This window comes from Leptopilina heterotoma, unplaced genomic scaffold (assembly GCF_015476425.1).
Source record: "Leptopilina heterotoma isolate Lh14 unplaced genomic scaffold, ASM1547642v1 Lhet_24, whole genome shotgun sequence".
Classification (NCBI taxonomy): Eukaryota; Metazoa; Arthropoda; class Insecta; order Hymenoptera; family Figitidae; genus Leptopilina; species Leptopilina heterotoma.
This window is the reverse complement of record NW_025110956.1, coordinates 4,895,882-4,913,580: the sequence shown is the minus strand read 5'-3', so window position 1 is coordinate 4,913,580 and position 17,699 is coordinate 4,895,882. Positions and strand designations below refer to the sequence as shown.

The 17,699-nt window shown below is 21.9% G+C and overlaps 1 protein-coding gene across 7 annotated transcripts in view; it reads right to left on the bottom strand.

Annotated features, from left to right (window-relative positions):
• Positions 1–17,699, bottom strand: part of LOC122502870 (matrix metalloproteinase-14) — a 67,053-nt gene that overhangs the window by 30,094 nt on the left and 19,260 nt on the right. For all 7 annotated transcript variants that reach the window (XM_043613178.1, XM_043613180.1, XM_043613181.1 and 4 more), the window contains exon 2: positions 6,770–6,893. In XM_043613178.1, the coding sequence (XP_043469113.1) occupies positions 6,770–6,893 (124 nt within the window). The remainder of the gene's footprint in view (positions 1–6,769; positions 6,894–17,699) is intronic.

Here is a 17,699-nt window from a genome sequence, read left to right as displayed (position 1 = left end):
TATTTACTTAACTGTCAAATGATACGCGCGGAACGCGGTATTCCATTTATTATTATTTTATAAATTGTAAATTAAAAAACTTTATATTTTCAAGAATAAACATTAATTTTTGAATAATTATAGATTCAAAATTTAAAGAATTTACTTATTAAGTACATAAAATTAAATATTCTTGTTTATTATTATTCACAAATTTTAATAACATTTTTCGCAAGAATTTCAGCAATTCAATTATTTTCAATACAATTTTAATTACATTTTCTCGAAAGAATTCAATTATTGATAAAAATTTTGATAAAATTCTTGAAATGATTTCAATTATTTTCAAATTTTTTAATAAATAATACTTTGTAAAAATTCAATGATTTTCAGTACATTATTTTAAACTTGAAAACATTTTAAAAAAATTATAATTAAAAGGTTATAAAACAAAAAATCAAACAGCAACTAACTTCAAACTGCGAACAGATTACCGGAATACAACTATTATTAATATAGCTAATTAATTATTATTTTATTATTTTTTCTTTATTGTTATTTTTTTATTATTTTTATTTTGTATTATTTATTATTTTTGTTTGTTTTGTTTTACTATTCGAAACAATATTTTTTTATAATTTTTCCTATTCGATTAAAAGCATTGTAGTGATGTTATAGCAAAAAAAATATCAGTTTCAAAATTTTACGCGAATAATATAAATTTAGAAAAACTGATTCGGTATTTTTAAATTGCGGATCTGGAAAACTGTCTTAATGAACAACGTTCACTGACCCTTGAAGTATCTTCGGTGTTTCCTGTATGTATAAGTTTCTTGAACTCCAAACTTAAACTCAGTTTGTGAATGGATTTTTCACGATTATAATTTACCATTAGAGTTGCCCATTACTTTAGTTAACTAACTTGAGAAAAATGAATCTCACTGTTACTTTTTTTACTATTCTTTTTATTTTTACACTCTCGTTTAGTAATGAGTTTTTTTTTTCTCTGAAAGAATAATTATTTTTAATTTTTATTTATACGTTTTAGTAAAATAAAAAAAGGAAATCGTTTTTGTTTTCTTGAATATTATTAAATTTTACCAAAAGTTTAACAAAAGTTACCTGGATTTTATTTATTGAAAATAAATTCTGCTCTCTGTGTTTTTATCAATAAGAGTTAAATTGTAAATTTTTATTTCTTAAATAGAAAACAAATACCCAAAGAAATAAAAAAAGGAAAAGTAATATTAATTACACTTTTTGTTTCCTTCTTTTCGTTCATTATATTATAATGGAACAAAAATGATTTCCTTTTTTTTTTGTGTATATTGCCAATAAAATAACATTTCTATTTCAATCGAATTCTACTTTACTATAAAACTTATTAATGAATTTTCTTTCAGTGATAGAAAATGGACTTGTGCACGATCTTTAGAACGAGTTGCCCTTCAGAAAAGTTTTGAAAAGAATTCCTGATGGACTTTTACGTAGAAAACATGAACTGAAATAATCATGAGATTTATCTTGTACGAGAATCAAGCTAAGTGGATCAAGTAAGTGACGTTATATAGTGTTATTACTTTGTTCGATTATATATATAGGACATAAGTACTAACAAATTGTTAAGTATTATTGTCTCCCTCGGTGGAGAGTAAAAGAGTTTATACTGAGTCATATTATGTGCAAGGGAACACACATAACAGAATATATTTACTATACACTATATATTATACATATATGTGAATGAATCACTAAATTGCGCATTCACATACAATTAAGCGTACAAGTAAAGTCTGTATGCTTAACTGGCACTATAACTTCTTTTATGTCCTCGCGGGAACAGAGGACAATAGTTTTCTTGCTTTTAAGAAGGTAAAAATTTATGTAAACAATGCTATTTTAATCCGCAACTGCACTTAAAACTAATGTGCATTCGTTTCTTTTTTTTTTTTTTTTTTTTTTTTGCCAACTCTCAAAAAATACAAATCTCTATTGTTTTTACAATATGCAAAAAATACTCATTCTGAATTTAAATTTAAAATGAAGGGAGGAATTTTATGTTCCTAGTTTTGAAGAGTTCAAATGAAGGATGATTTTTTTTTCGAAGAAATAAATAAATATCGTTTATTTGAACGTACAGAACTTTTGGAACATTAAAATTTGTCGAAGAAATTTATTTTCAAAAATTTTGATTAAAATTCTTTAATTTTCGTAAAATATTCATAATTTTATTTATTTCGTAATTCATGAATTATTTTCAAAAATATTGATAAATTTTGTTTATAAGAATTTAATTATTTTTAAAAATGTTAATAAAATTTTTCAAAAAAATGCAATTTTATTAAAATTGTAAAAAAGAATAGTAAAAATTCAATTAAATTTCAATACAATTTTAATCAAATTCTTCAAAAGAATTGAATTACTTTCAAAAATGTTGATGAATCTCTTTGCAATATTTCTATTATTTTTAATACAATTTTCATAAAAGTTTTCGCAAGAATTGAATTTTTTTCAAAAATGTTTATAAAAGTCTTTAATTTTCATAAAATTTTTCGAAAGAATTGAATTTTTTTCAAAATTGTTGATAAAAGTCTTTAATTTTCATAAAATTTTTCGAAATAGGTAATTGAATTTTTTTCAAAAATGTTGATAAAAGTCTTTAATTTTCATAACATTTTTCCAAAGAATTGAATTTAATTATGTTTAAAAATATTAATAAAATTTTTTGAAAAAAATCCAATTATTTTCAAAAAGTTAAATAAAAGTTTTCGAAAACATTCAATTAATTTCAATATAATTTTAATAAAATTCTTGGAGAGAATTGAATTATTTTCAAAAATTTTTATAAAATTCTTTACAATAATACAATTATATTTAAATTAAAAAAAATTTCTCGAAAAAATAAATTAATTTTAAGAAATTAAATAAAATCTTTCGCAAAATTAAATTATTCTCAATACAATTGCAATAAAATTATTCGAAAGAACTCAATTTATACTTTCAAAAATTTTGATAAAATTCTTTACAAATATTATATATAATAATCGTCGTGATTCCAGATTTCCGGATCTCTGTCCACACTTGAAGTTAGTTATAGTTATTCTTTTGTTTTTTATACGTTTTGATAGAAAATAGAAATATACATATACATATACATACATTATAATAATCGTAAGTTTCCTTTCCGTTAGCAAATTATCTGCATTCATTTGTTTGTTTTGAAAATTTAATTTTGTGGGTTAAGTATTGGCATTCTTTATATATTTTTTAATGTCAAACTTTTTAATGTGGAAAATACTTTACTTATTAAATTGTCTCGACTCTTTGGTAAAAAATCTAAAATTATCGGAAATTATCAAAAATTCAAAAATCCGAATTTCTTAAAATTTAACATTCTTTCCTCTCTTTTATGGAATTTAGCTTCATTATTTTTGTGCTTTTGAAAAATACTTTACTTATTAAATTGTCTCGACTCTTTGGTAAAAAATCTAAAATTATCAAAAATTCAAAAAATTTCAAAAATCCGTTTTTCTTAAAATTCAACATTTTTTCCTCTCTTTTATAGAATTTAGCTTAATTATTTTTGTGCTTTTGGAAAATACTTTACTTATTTAATAGTCTCGACTCTTTGGTAAAAAATCTAAAATTATCAAAAATTCGAAAAAATTCAAAAATCCGATTTTCTTAAAATTCAACATTTTTTCCTCTCTTTTATAGAATTTAGCTTAATTATTTTTGTGCTTTTGGAAAATACTTTACTTATTTAATAGTCTCGACTCTTTGGTAAAAAATCTAAAATTATCAAAAATTCGAAAAAATTCAAAAATCCGATTTTCTTAAAATTCAACATTTTTTCCTCTCTTTTATGGGAATTAGCTTTATTATTTTTGTGCTTTTGGAAAATACTTTACTTATTTAATAGTCTCGACTCTTTGGTAAAAAATCTAAAATTATCAAAAATTCGAAAAAATTCAAAAATCCGATTTTCTTAAAATTCAACATTTTTTCCTCTCTTTTATGGGAATTAGCTTTATTATTTTTGTGCTTTTGGAAAATACTTTACTTATTTAATAGTCTCGACTCTTTGGTAAAAAATCTAAAATTATCAAAAATTCGAAAAAATTCAAAAATCCGATTTTCTTAAAATTCAACATTTTTTCCTCTCTTTTATAGAATTTAGCTTAATTATTTTTGTGCTTTTGGAAAATACTTTACTTATTAAATTGTCTCGACTCTTTGGTAAAAAATCTAAAATTATCGAAAATTATCAAAAATTAAATATCCGATTTTCTTAAAATTCAACATTTTGTCTTCTCTTTTATAGGATTTAGCTTCATTATTTTTGTGCTTTTGGAAAATACTTTACTAACTAAATTTTCTCGACTCTTTGGTAAAAAATGTGAAATTATCGAAAATTATCAAAAATTCAAAAATCCGAATTTCTTAAAATTCAACATTTTTTCCTCTCTTTTATAGAATTTAGCTTTATTATTTTTGTGCTTTTGGAAAATACTTTTTTTATTTAATAGTCTCGACTCTTTGGTAAAAAATCTAAAATTATCAAAAATTCGAAAAAATTCAAAAATCCGATTTTCTTAAAATTCAACATTTTTTCCTCTCTTTTATGGGAATTAGCTTTATTATTTTTGTGCTTTTGGAAAATACTTTACTTATTAAATTGTCTCGAGTCTTTGGTAACAAATCTAAAATTATCAAAAATTCGAGAAAATTCAAAAATCCGATTTTCTTAAAATTCAACATTTTTTCCTCTCTTTTATAGAATTTAGCTTAATTATTTTTGTGCTTTTGGAAAATACTTTACTTATTTAATAGTCTCGACTCTTTGGTAAAAAATCTAAAATTATCAAAAATTCGAAAAAATTCAAAAATCCGATTTTCTTAAAATTCAACATTTTTTCCTCTCTTTTATGGGATTTAGCTTCATTATTTTTGTGCTTTTGGAAAATACCTTTCTTATTAAATTGTCTCGACTCTTTGGAAAAAAATAAAAAATTATTAAAAATTATCAAAAATCTGAAAAATTGAATTTCTTAAAATTCAACATTTTTTTTTCTCTTTTATACCATTTAGCTTTATTATTATTTGAATTTTTATTCAAGAGAAAAAATGGAAAACTGAAAAAATTTAGAATTTTTTAAAAATTACAGGCCTTTTCCATGATTTTCCTGATTTCCAGAAGCCTTTTAAAAATTCTATACCATTTCCATGATTTCCATGATTTCCAGATTCTGTAGGAACCCTGCTTTTGTCTGACTTTCTTCTGAATTATCGAATTCAGTGATTTCTGGGGTGAATTTGGTTAAGTTGTAAAATGATTAATTTCTATTTGAATTCGTTTTTTTTTTGAATGTAGAAAATCTGATGTTAATTTAATTCTTTTTTCGTTATGCACGGCTAAAAATATTTAGCTGGATGAAGTACAGATTTCACTTTAGTAGCGAAATTATTCAGTGCTTCAATTAATACTTTCGTTATTCTAGAGAAACTTATCGCTATTTCAAGTAAAACTTTTTTCAGTGTGTAATAATTATTATTTCTTTGAAAAGTATTTAATTTAAAATGGCTTTATAAAATAAGCAATGCAAAAGATGACCCAGATACTAATTGTAATTGTTCTAGCCATAGTTTAAATCTAGTAATGTAAATTCTATTTAAATTGAGACCATTGAGTGAAATTATTTGAATTTTAGTTAGTTAAATCTCTTTGTTAGGTTATAATAATTATTTCTTTAAAATTTTTTAAATTGTTTAAAATAAGCAGCCCCATACAACATTCCCGCGCGCTTGCGCGCGGATAGTTTGGCTAGTTTCAATTATTTTTAATACAATTTTATTAAAAGTTTTTGCAAGAATTGAATTTTTCTAAAATATTTTGATAAAATTCTTTACTATAACTCAATTATTTATATTTTTTTTTTAAAGTTCTCAAAACAATTCAATTATTTTTAAAAGGTTGAATAGAATATTTCTTAAACATTCAATTATTTTCAATACAATATTAATAAAACTTTTGTCAGGAATTGAAGTATTTTTAATAAACATTTAGTAAAATTTCTCGATTTGCTAAAAATTTTAGTAAAATTCTAGAATTAAATTATTTTAGATTTAAAATTGAGTAACTATTTTCTATGGTTTAGAATGTTAAACTAAATTTACAAATTAAATTATGATTTTTAATTAAAAAAAATTTTTTGCTCATAGTTAATTTTTATTATTCAATTTTCAAAGCATTAAATTTGAATTTCTTTAATTTTAAAATTCAATTCGAATTCTTTTAAATCAACGACGATTTTTTTTTAATGAAAAAATGAAAATTTGATAAATTACTTTCTAAATTTTCATAAATGAAATTAAGTGTAAAAATATTATCAATGAAAAGTAATTCGGAAATTTATTTCATGATCCACAAGTTTTGAACACTCAAAATGAACGAAATATTTTTTATTGAAAATATTTTCATAAAAATGACTGATTGCAACAAAAATTGAAATTCAAATTTGACGTTTTGGATCTTTATAATTAACTTTTCTTATAGTGAGGTAAAGATATTTGTAGTAAAAATAAAAAATAAAATAAATTTGTAATTGAAATTTAATGTGAAGAAGAAATAGAATAATTTCGTTCAGTTAAACGTTCAGAACTTTAGGATTTTATTTATTTTTTTTATTTTCGTCATTGAATAACAGAAAGTTTTTTAGATAGTTTGAACTTTAGTTTTGTAGTAATTATTAACGAAATTAATTAACTTTGATTGTTCAAATTAAATTACCTGTAACGTTTAATCCAGCAAATGATTGAAAGTCAGAAATTGCTTTTGACATCGTGTGTTCGGAAATGATTCCACCACTCGTTGGATTCACTGGCGGTAAATAGCCAAACTGTGACAAATATCTCTGCAAAAGAAACAAACAATTTTCTATTAGAAATTAAATTTTACATTATAGTAATTCTTTTCATTTTTAAAGATTTTATATTCTTTCTTTTTATTTCCTATTTATTTTTCTAAATTTAAAACAGAAATTTTTTAAATCTACTTTATTATGTTTTTTCAATAAAAATAAGTCGTATTTCACTTTTTTTCAATTTGTGAAATAAAATTCTAATTTTAATCTTCTGAAAAAATAAAATAGTCAATTATTTTAAAAAAGTTAAATTAAAAATTAATTTTTTTCAGAAGAAAAAAAGTTTTGGTAACACGCATAATAAATTTTATTTTCTCGCAGAGATTAAAATGACAATGTTTAGAAATGTTTATCTTGCACAAATTAACATTTTATTTTCCTGAAAAACATTAAATTCTTTCCTCCACTTCTATTAATACCATTATTTCTCTTTGGTATTGAAGAGAAAAAAAATAAGAACCGTAAATAAATTTGCTTTTTGTTTCCTTATTTTGACAAGAGACCTGCATACTAGAATTTAAAAAAAAAAAATTCCAGTGCTTTTAGTCCTGTCAACATGTGAAAAAGAAAAAGACAAGTTTTAATTTCTTTTAGTGTAAAAAGGATGAAATTCTTTTAAACAAAAAGTATTTAGCTTTGTAAAAAATAAGAGAAAACAAATAATAAACGTTGTCATTTTATATCGCAGTTTGTTACCTAGATACCATTCACTTAATTATTTCATTAATTAAGTAAATAAATTTGTCAATTAATAATTTTTTTTATAGAAATTGAATTCATTAAATAATTAATTAATAGGATTTTTCTTCCTTTTTATGAATTTTAACCAAAAATATCATCTTCTGTAGAAAGACAATAAAATCTTCGCCTTATTTTTAAGCAAATTTTTTATTTTTTTATATTATTTTCTAAAATTTCATCATTTTTTTTTTATTAAGAAAAATTCTGAGAAATTGTTTATTTTTAAATTACTTAAAACACTTTTCGACCTTGAAGATGTAGATGAGGATTTTTTTTATCAACAAAAGAGTGGTGATAACAGTGACGTTAAAAGAGAGAGAGAAGAAAATTATGTCATTTTTATATTTTCACAATGTTTACCATAGGTGCGGAGACCATTAAGTAGGTATTTATTTAACGCGTTGTAATGTTAAAGAACAGATTCATTTATATTGTGTACCGGTAAACGAAAAAAGAAAGTGTATTTTTTAATTATCTTTCAGTTTTTTTATCTCGTTTTTTTTCTCTATAGACAATTCTCATACCAAGTTGGTTGGTTAATTTCAATTTATCAACTGCCTTGGAATTTTATGAGAGTAAATTTTCTAATAATTGTATAAAATAGTTCTCGAAAATATTTTTAGAAAAATATTTCAAAAATTTCAATAAGATTTCATCGTTTTGAGTTAAATTAATTTTTTAATATTCACATGGGATTTTTTTTGATAAAAAATTAGATAACAATGATTTTTTTCTTTTAAATCAGTATTAAAAAAAGTAATAATCATGCTAATTAAATAATTAATAATTTATATATTATTTTTATTATTTGTTATTATTATTATTACACATTTTTATAATTAATTATTAGAAGTTTTTATTATTATTAATTATTACAAGTTTTTATTATTATTATTAATTATTTGAAGTTTTTTGTCCGTAGATTTGAATTGCATCATTAGTGAAATCATTTTGCTGCATGGTTCTCTTATCTTTTCTCTATAGAAAAATAGTTTCTTGAAATTGGGAGGAAATTCTAGATTTTTATTTCAAACGAAATTTTCTTTGGTATAAAAGGAATTCAACAAGTGTTTTATGTTTTATTTATTTTATAAATCTTCATTTCCTATATATATGTGTAACACAAACTTCGTTGATTCTAGTTTTGGAGAGCAAGCAGGTTACGAAGAAAAAATTGTTGGAAAAAACTATTGACATTATAGAGTTAAAAAAAACAAGTTAAAAATAATTTATGGTAGCATTTTCTTTACGATTTTTCTTTTTGTAAATTTCATCTAAAAACTTCTAATAATTAATTACAAAAATGTAGATAATAATAATTTTAATAATTTGCAGATCTTGTTTAATATTTCACAAATATTTTCTTTGTCACATAAATGATGAATAATTTTTTTAGTAATTATTTAAATTATTAATTAATTCTTTAATTAAATTAATTATTTGAATTATTAATTAATTCTGTAATTTAATTAATTATTTAAATATTATTTATTATTATTAGGATGATGAAAAAAAATCGATCACTCCGAGTCAGGATTATTATTTATTATTGTTTATAGTAATGAAATTAGTAGTAGTGATAATTTCTTTGCAGTATTTAAAATTGAATTGAATATAAATGCTTGGGATATTAAATTTAAATTCCCCCCATCTCCCCCCATTTTGACACTATTTTTCTTTTATATGGCCATCAGAATTTCTTGATAGAAGAATAAGTATGATCAATTATTGTAGGAAAGATACCGTAAATCGCTTGCAATGAATTATGTGAATTAATGATAATAAGAGTGTCGTGCGACGTACAATCTCAATTAGGTTTCAAAATACTTGAAGCAAGCCACCCACATTCCTCGTTTTTAGGATAAAAATCTATTTAACGTGACCTCAATTTCAAAAATGAAGCACTTCGATTCTAATCATTCATTTGCCTTTATCAAAAAATATTGTGCTTCCTTAAAAACATTTGTTTTTTATAATATAATGATAATAATACAAAATAATTACGATAATATTATTATTTTTGATTTATTAAGATTATAATATTTGTTTTAAAATTCTTTTTTATTTCAGTAAATTTATTGACTATTCCTACTAAATAATATGAATGATAATAATATTTTTTATTTTATTTTTACTATCACAACTTTTAATAAAATTTTTCGAAAAAACTATTTTCATCATAAATAATAAAATTCTCTGCAGAAATTCAATTATTTTTATTTAAATTTCTAGAAAAAATGTATTTAATATATTTTCCAATGAGAAAATTTTAAATTTTCCACAACTTGATCGTAATAATAAAATAGATACGAGATTCGTTTAAATAAATTCGTGTTAAATTGATTGATCGATTGATTCATGTAATACAGAGAATATCTTTTAGTCACAAGTAATAGTTTACACGAGAAATTGTTATTTTCAATTTTCAGAGTAATATTAATTGTCTATTGTAGTAAATTTCCAATTCTCCAATTTTCCAATTTCCAAAATTGTAATGATTTAATTTTTTTCACAATAGTTCAACTTTCGTTAGAATCAATTTTATGATGAATAATTTCTATAGAAAATCAGGACTTTTTTTTACAATTATATTAAATTTTAAATAAATTACAATATTTTATTTAAGTGAAAATTATTTTTTCCAATACTTATTTTTGATAAAAAAAAGAGTTTAATCCAAATGAAATATTCTAATTTTCTGAGAGTACAAATTTGGCTCCTATTTAAAATTCCATTTCGCATCTATAATAATTTTTAATTTAGAACGGATATTGTTTTCTCATTATACGGTAAAATAGAGGATTAAAATTATAATAGCAAATGATAATTTACACAATGCTAATAGCAATAAACATTGTTAAGAAAATATAGTTCCATTTCCAATTTCTCGATTTTAGATTTTTTTTTGTTTCCTGACTTTTTTAATAATTTTTATTTTTAAATGTTTTCAATTTTAAAATTAATGTAGTGAAAGTCATTGAAGTCTTGGAGAGAATTAATGTCAAAAAATTTGAAAATAATTGAATTCCTACGAAGAGTTTAAATATTTATGAAAATAATTGAATCCTGTGAAGAATTTTCTTAACATTTTTTGTAAATCCCTATTTAATTCTTTTGAAGAATTTCTATGAACTTTTTTTATTAATTTTAATTGTAAATTTTGAATGTAATTGCATTTTATGAAGAATTTCTTTTAAATTTTTTAAATAATAATCGTGTTTGTTAATAATTCAAATTAAACATTTAATTATTGAAATTTATAAAAATCTTTAAAAAATAATTAAACTGTTCTCGGGAGTTTTATTCCAATTTTTTTAAATTTTTAAATAATTTAATTCATTAAAGAATTTTATTAAAATATTAAAAATAATTAAATTTTTTCGAAGAATAGATGCTATTAAAGGTCTTGACAATAATTGAATTCTTTGAAATAATTGAAGATAAAAATTTAAATTGATTTAAACAATTTTATTAGATTTTTTGTAAATAATTAAATTCTCTTGAAGAGTTTTATTAAATTTGCATTAAAAATAATTGAATTCTTATAAATAATTTTTTCACCATTTTTGGAATTTTTGAAATTCTTTCCTGAAATTTTATTAAAATTGTAATTAAAAATAATTGAATATCCGCGAAGATTTCTTTTAATTGACGAAAATTCTTGAATTCGTACGAAGATTCTTATTAAAATTTTTGAAAATAATTAAGAAATTTCATTAAAATTGTATTAAAAATAATTGAATTTTATTATTTACGAAAATAATTGAATTGTGGAGAAAAATTTTATTAAAAGTGTTTAAAATAAATAAATTATTACGAAGAATTTTATTAAAATTTATGAAAATAATTGAAATTTTGACAAGAATTTTATTAACATTTTTGAAAATAATTTTATTGTTTCGATATGAATTAAAATTCTTTCGAGAAATTTAGTTAAAATTGGTTAAAATTTTATTGGAAATAATTCAATTCTTCACGATAAGAATTTTAATATTTACGAAAATCAATTGAATTCTTGCTAATAATTTTTATTAAATTTTGGAAAATAATTCAATTCCTGTGAAGAAAATTGAACAATTTTTCAGAAAATAATTATATTCTTGAGAATTTTATTTATTGAATTTTATTGGAATTATATTAAAAGTAATTGAATTCCTGATAAAAATTTTATTAGTTATAAAAATGATTTAATTCATACCATGAATTTTAGGATAAAAATATTAAATTTTTTCGAAGAATCTAATAAAATTTTAGAAAATAATTGAATTCTTTCGAAAAATTTTATTGGAAATTTGAAAAAGTGATTGAATCCTTTCGTGAAATTTTATTAAAATTGCGTATTGAAAATAATTGAATTCTTCAGAAAATAATTCAATTAAATTTATGAAAATAATTCAATTCTTGAAATGAAATTCATTAAAATTTATATGAATAAAATTGAATTGTTTCCACGAATTTACAAAAGTGTTGAAAAATAATTGAATTGTTTCGACGAATTTACAAAAATTTTGAAAAATGATTGAATTCCTCCGAAGAATTTCATTATTGATGATAATAATTGAATTTTTGCGAAGAATTTTATTAAAATTAAATTCAAAATAATTGAATTAATCTCAGGAATTTTTATTATTTATCAAAATAATTTAATTCTTTCGAGAAATTCTATTAAAAATATTGTATTGAAAATAATTGAATTTCTGCTATGATATTTATTGAAATTTTTGAAAATAACAAGCAACAATGAATAATTATGTAGTTTGGTGAATTGTTTAAATTTTGAATTTAAAATTAGTCAAAAATTGAAGTTTATATTAAAAAATAATTGACAATTGTTTCGTGAAAAATTCTGAGAAAATTCAAATTAAAAATAAAATATTTTGTAATTATCGTAATAATAATAATAGGAGTAGAATGTGATAATAATAATGATAATGGCAAATGATACAATCGTAGATTTCAATTTCAGGAAAGAAAAAAAAAATCTCTCCGACATGTTTGTTTTTTTACGTAATAATTGCGATAGGAGGTGATAATCTAATAAACAGGGAACATTGACACAAAGTATTATATCTTTGGATGACTTATGAAATTATGATTCAGAAGGAAAATATAAAAATTAGTTTTTTTTTTCTTTTCTACTAAAAAATTTTGTTATAATAAAGTCTCTTCTGAGAATATATATTAAAGCGAGTCTCGAGAGGATATTTTATGAATGAAACAGTTAGTATAACCTGTGAGTAATGTAATTTTTTTTTTATGAATGAACTGTGTGTATGAGAGAAGCGCGTGGGTGCTGAAGAGGTTGAAGCATAGTAGCCAGGTGTTACGAGTATAAATGGTGAATGGACAGACTATGTGTGTTTATACTCGAGGAACGGACTATTGCTGAATAGAAAGCGAATAAGACGAAGAAGAAATTTAGTAGATTGCATAAAGCATGGACGTGTTGAGTTTAGAATATATTGTACATATAGAAAGTATACGACGAACGAATGAGTATATAGTAGAGAGACAGAAAACTGATGTGCACTATGATTCAGAATTCTTGTTTTATAAGTTATGTGTACTATATAGATGGAATTCCTATTGCTCGTATCATCGTCATCTTTTTTTTCTTCTTCTTTTTCATTAACAATATCGCAGTTTTTTTTTGTTTTGTCTTCATTGTGGAACTTTACAAATCGCTTTGTCATTTCTTTGTAGATATATATGGCACAAGGTTATGTAATTTTTAGTCTTTTCTCTTTTGAATTAGGTTTCATTTTATGGAGTAGAATTATTATTTAACCGAAAATTATTCACACTGAAAATTTGAGGAAAAACTTTAAACAGTTTTTGTTGATTTAAAGAAATCGTTTGGTTTGACTTGTTTCTTCGATTAAAAATTAATTTTTCTTTGGTAGTTTCCCTGTAGCCAGGTGTTAAATTTATATTTATTTATTTATTTAGAGAAAATTTATTCATTTATTTATTTATTTATTTGTTTGTTATAAAGAAATTTTCCTTTTTAAATTAAAGAATTATATCTTTGAAACTATATCAGTAGTAAAATATCTCTGAATTAAAGGAACAAATTTTTTGAATTAAAAAAGAATTTGTTTAAGTCAAAGAAATCTTGTTTGAATAAAAAATTCTCTTTTTGTTTAAAAGGATTTTTCACTGAACCAAATAGAATTTTATTTTTGAATTTTTTTTATGATCTCTTTGCTCTGATTCTATGAAAATGCGCAAAATCAAGTTTGATTATAAAATTAAAAATGTTTAGAACCGTAATTACTGTTTCAATTATGATAGTTACAAAAAATTAGAAAAATTTCAGTTAAATGGATTTTTTTGCTTCAGAATTTATTTTATTTAGATTTTCGAATTCTCTATTAGGAGGATTTTTACTGTTTTTGAAGATATTATGAAAAATTAAATAAATTGAATTTTTCTGATTCAGGATTTGTTGAATTTCGATTTTTAGATTTTCTATTAGAAGGAAGACAAAGAATTTCTTCTGTATTGGAAGAAATTATTAAAAATACGAGTAATTACAAAAATTTCCACAAAAAGGAGTTTTTTGCTTCAGAATTTCTTCAATTTTGATTTTTGGCTTTTTAATTAGAAGGAAAACCAAAAATTTCTTCTGTCTTCGAAGAAATTAGAAAAATTTCAAATAAATTGTACTTTTTTGCGTTAGAAATACTTCAATTTCGATTTTTTAGATTTTCTATTGTGTGTATTTTTACAAAAAAAAAATGATGAAAATTACGAGAATTTACAAAATTTGTTTATTAAAATGGTTTTTTTTTATTTAGAATTTCTTCATTTTCAAATTTTGGATTCTCTATTAGGACGATGTTAATTTTTTTTTCTTACAAATTTAGGCAAATTTGTAGAAAATACAGAAAAATTTCAAATAAATTTGATTTCTTGCTTTAGAATTTCTTCATTTTCGATTTTTAGATTTTCTATTAGGTGAATTTTTTTGCAGAAATTTTAAAAATTACAAACAATTACAAAGTTTTAATAAATGGGATATTTCTGCTTCAGAATTTCTTCAATTTCGATTTTTGGATTCTCTATGAGGACGATGATGATGATTTTCAAGAAATTACAAAAGTTTCAGTGAATTGGATTTTTCTGCTTCATTTGTTTAATAGAAATGTTCCTGTTTAAATTAAAGAATCATTTTTTTTACTCTACATTAATAATAAATTTTTTTTGCCTGAATTTAACAAATTTCTTGAATTTAAAGAATATTTGTTTCAATCAATGAATTTTTCTTTAACATAAAATCTTTTTGTTTAAAAGAAAAATTTCTTTAGAATGAAACGAAGTGAATCTAAGGAATTCTGATTTCTTTAAATCAACAAAAACTTTTTTTTCTATAAATGTAGAATCCACTGAAAAAAATTTATTCGTTTAAAATAAACGATTACTTATAAATACTGAAATTTTCGGCTCAGTTTATTTTTATTTTATTTTTTATTAAATTTAAATAAGAAATTGAAATCAAAATTATTTGTTTCGAGTGAATTTTTATTTAATAATAAACAAGTAATCGGTTATTAGAATCAAGTAAATTTTCATCAGTGTAATAATAATAACATAAGAAATTTTTATTTAAGACAAATAAATATTTATTCTATTTCCATATAATTGAATTAGTTGGTTTTGCAAATTTTAATTTGATATTGTGATTTTTCAGAAGGGGGTGGAAAAAATTTCGGTGGACTTGTTTAGAAAAAAGAAATCTGTTTTACTGTTTTGTGATGCTGGTGGACCAAAAATTTTTCCACGTGTGAATTCAAATTTTCAGGAATTATTCAGGTATTAAGAAAAATAAATAAATTTAACTGGATTCAAAAATTTTGCAAACGCTGGAAATTGTTTTACAAAAATCCACCTAGAAAGCTGGTAAAATATTAAAAATTAGAAATTGAAAAAAATTGAAAATGTTCCTAAAGTTCTGAAAGTTTAAATGAACGAAATTTATTTATTTCTTGTTCAAATTAAATTTTTATTACAATAATTTGGCGTCTCATGAAAAAAAAAATTAATTATAAAGTTTCTAAATGTAAAACTTAAGTTTTTAATTTCCATTGCAATCAAATAAATTATTGATTCAAATAAGATTCTTCTCCGAGTATAAAAAAAATTAATTATAACAAAAACTATTTAATAAGTAAATTAAATAAATAAATAAATAAACACAGTTTTCTTAAAATTATCAAATTGACATTAAAGTGGAACAAATTGATGACAAAAATTTGGAACAATTTTGGATTTGATCCACATTTTAGGTATCAATTCGTTGCAATTTAATACTTTTATTTAAGTTATCAGTGAATAGATAAATAAACAAATATTTCGTAATTAAATTCAAATTAAACGAAGTAATACAAAAATATCATCGTTCATTTGAACGTTCAGGATTTAGAGGGAAAAAATGATTCGAAATAACATAAAGAACGAAATTTTATGGAATGAAAAAAATGAGAATAGCGAATTCTAAAAAGCAGTTAACCAATATTCGTAAAAAAATATTCGCATATGTGGTTTATGGAAACCACATTTATAAGGTCAGGTGAGGTTAACCTGGAAATCGTGATTAAAGACAGAATCAATGTGTTCAGTCTAGCGAAACAAGAGAGGTCAAACCGTCCTGCACTGTTACACATTTTACCGGAACATGGTCATTTATTCTCCTAAAACTTTATATATTAAAGTGGAAAATTCAAATATTCTACGTGTGAATTTTTGTTTTTATACCCCCTCATAAAAATAAATTCATTGGAACTTTTTTTTTTTTTAAAAACTGTTGGTAAATTTTTACAATTTAACATCGATTATAAATTATAATGTATAATTGAAGTTAAATTGTAAAAATTTACCAAAGAGTATTATCATTTTATTTTATTCGCTCAGAACTTGGAAGAATATTTAAATTTTAGAATTTTGTTCCCCCTACGTAATAAGAGAATTATTATTATTATTTATTAAATAAAAGCAGTATTAGATAATAAATTTTACTTGCATGTAGAAAATGTGTATAATAATTTGGAGAAGAAAATTGCTGGCAATTATTCTTTATATCTGATATATATTAACGTGCAATGTGATGATTGTAGAAAATAATGAGAAAAGACAAAAGTAGTGCCTTTTGAGAATAATTTAATTCATATACTGCGAGACGCAAGAAAAGGTAAAAAAAAATGAATAAAAATGATAGAGTGATTGTCTTTTAATTGTTGGGAAGTGCATTGAAACATTTTGTAAATTTACAAAGAAGAAAGATTTCATAGTTTTGATAGCATTTTTTTTTTAAATTATGCCCAATTTAAAAAAAAATACCATACAGTACAGCACTTTTTCGTATGAAATTTTTGAATCCAATTAAAATGTTTATTTTTCTAGAAAAATTCGTAACGAAGTTGTTTTTTTTCTGGGCGAATGAATGGCAAATAAAATTTGAAATATTCTATGGACTGGGGTTTCAATATGGAAAAGGAATAAAATTCGGTTGGTTAGTGAAAAAAAGGGATTACAATTGACTTTTCGTTTGTCTGTTTTTTAGGTCAAAAAAGGTGATTTAGAGAGGTTTGAAAATCGAAGACTATTTATTCAAAGTATATTTTTCAGGAATCACAGTCCCATTTTTTTCTAGTTTTAATGATTTAAATTTTGAATTATCAGTTGAATTTAATTTAAAAAATAGTTGAAGATTAAATTCAGTTACGAAAAAAAGAAATTTGGTGGAACTGAAAAGGAGAAGGAAGGGAGAAAAATTTTTTTTAATTTGATAATTCTTTTTATCAAATGTAATTTACAAAGAAGGGTGAAGATTGCATTTTTTTTTATTCGTTTTTTCTCTGGTAATTCCAACTGAAGTGGAATTTTTTTTTCTATATCAAATTGAACATACTCTTTTTGCTGAGGTTTCATGAAAGAATATAATCTATGCACGATATTGCGTATATAACAATTATTACAATGGGTTATAATAAAGGAAGCACGAATATTGTCGTTACCTTCATAAAGGGGTCAAGGAAACGATTCCGCTGTTATACG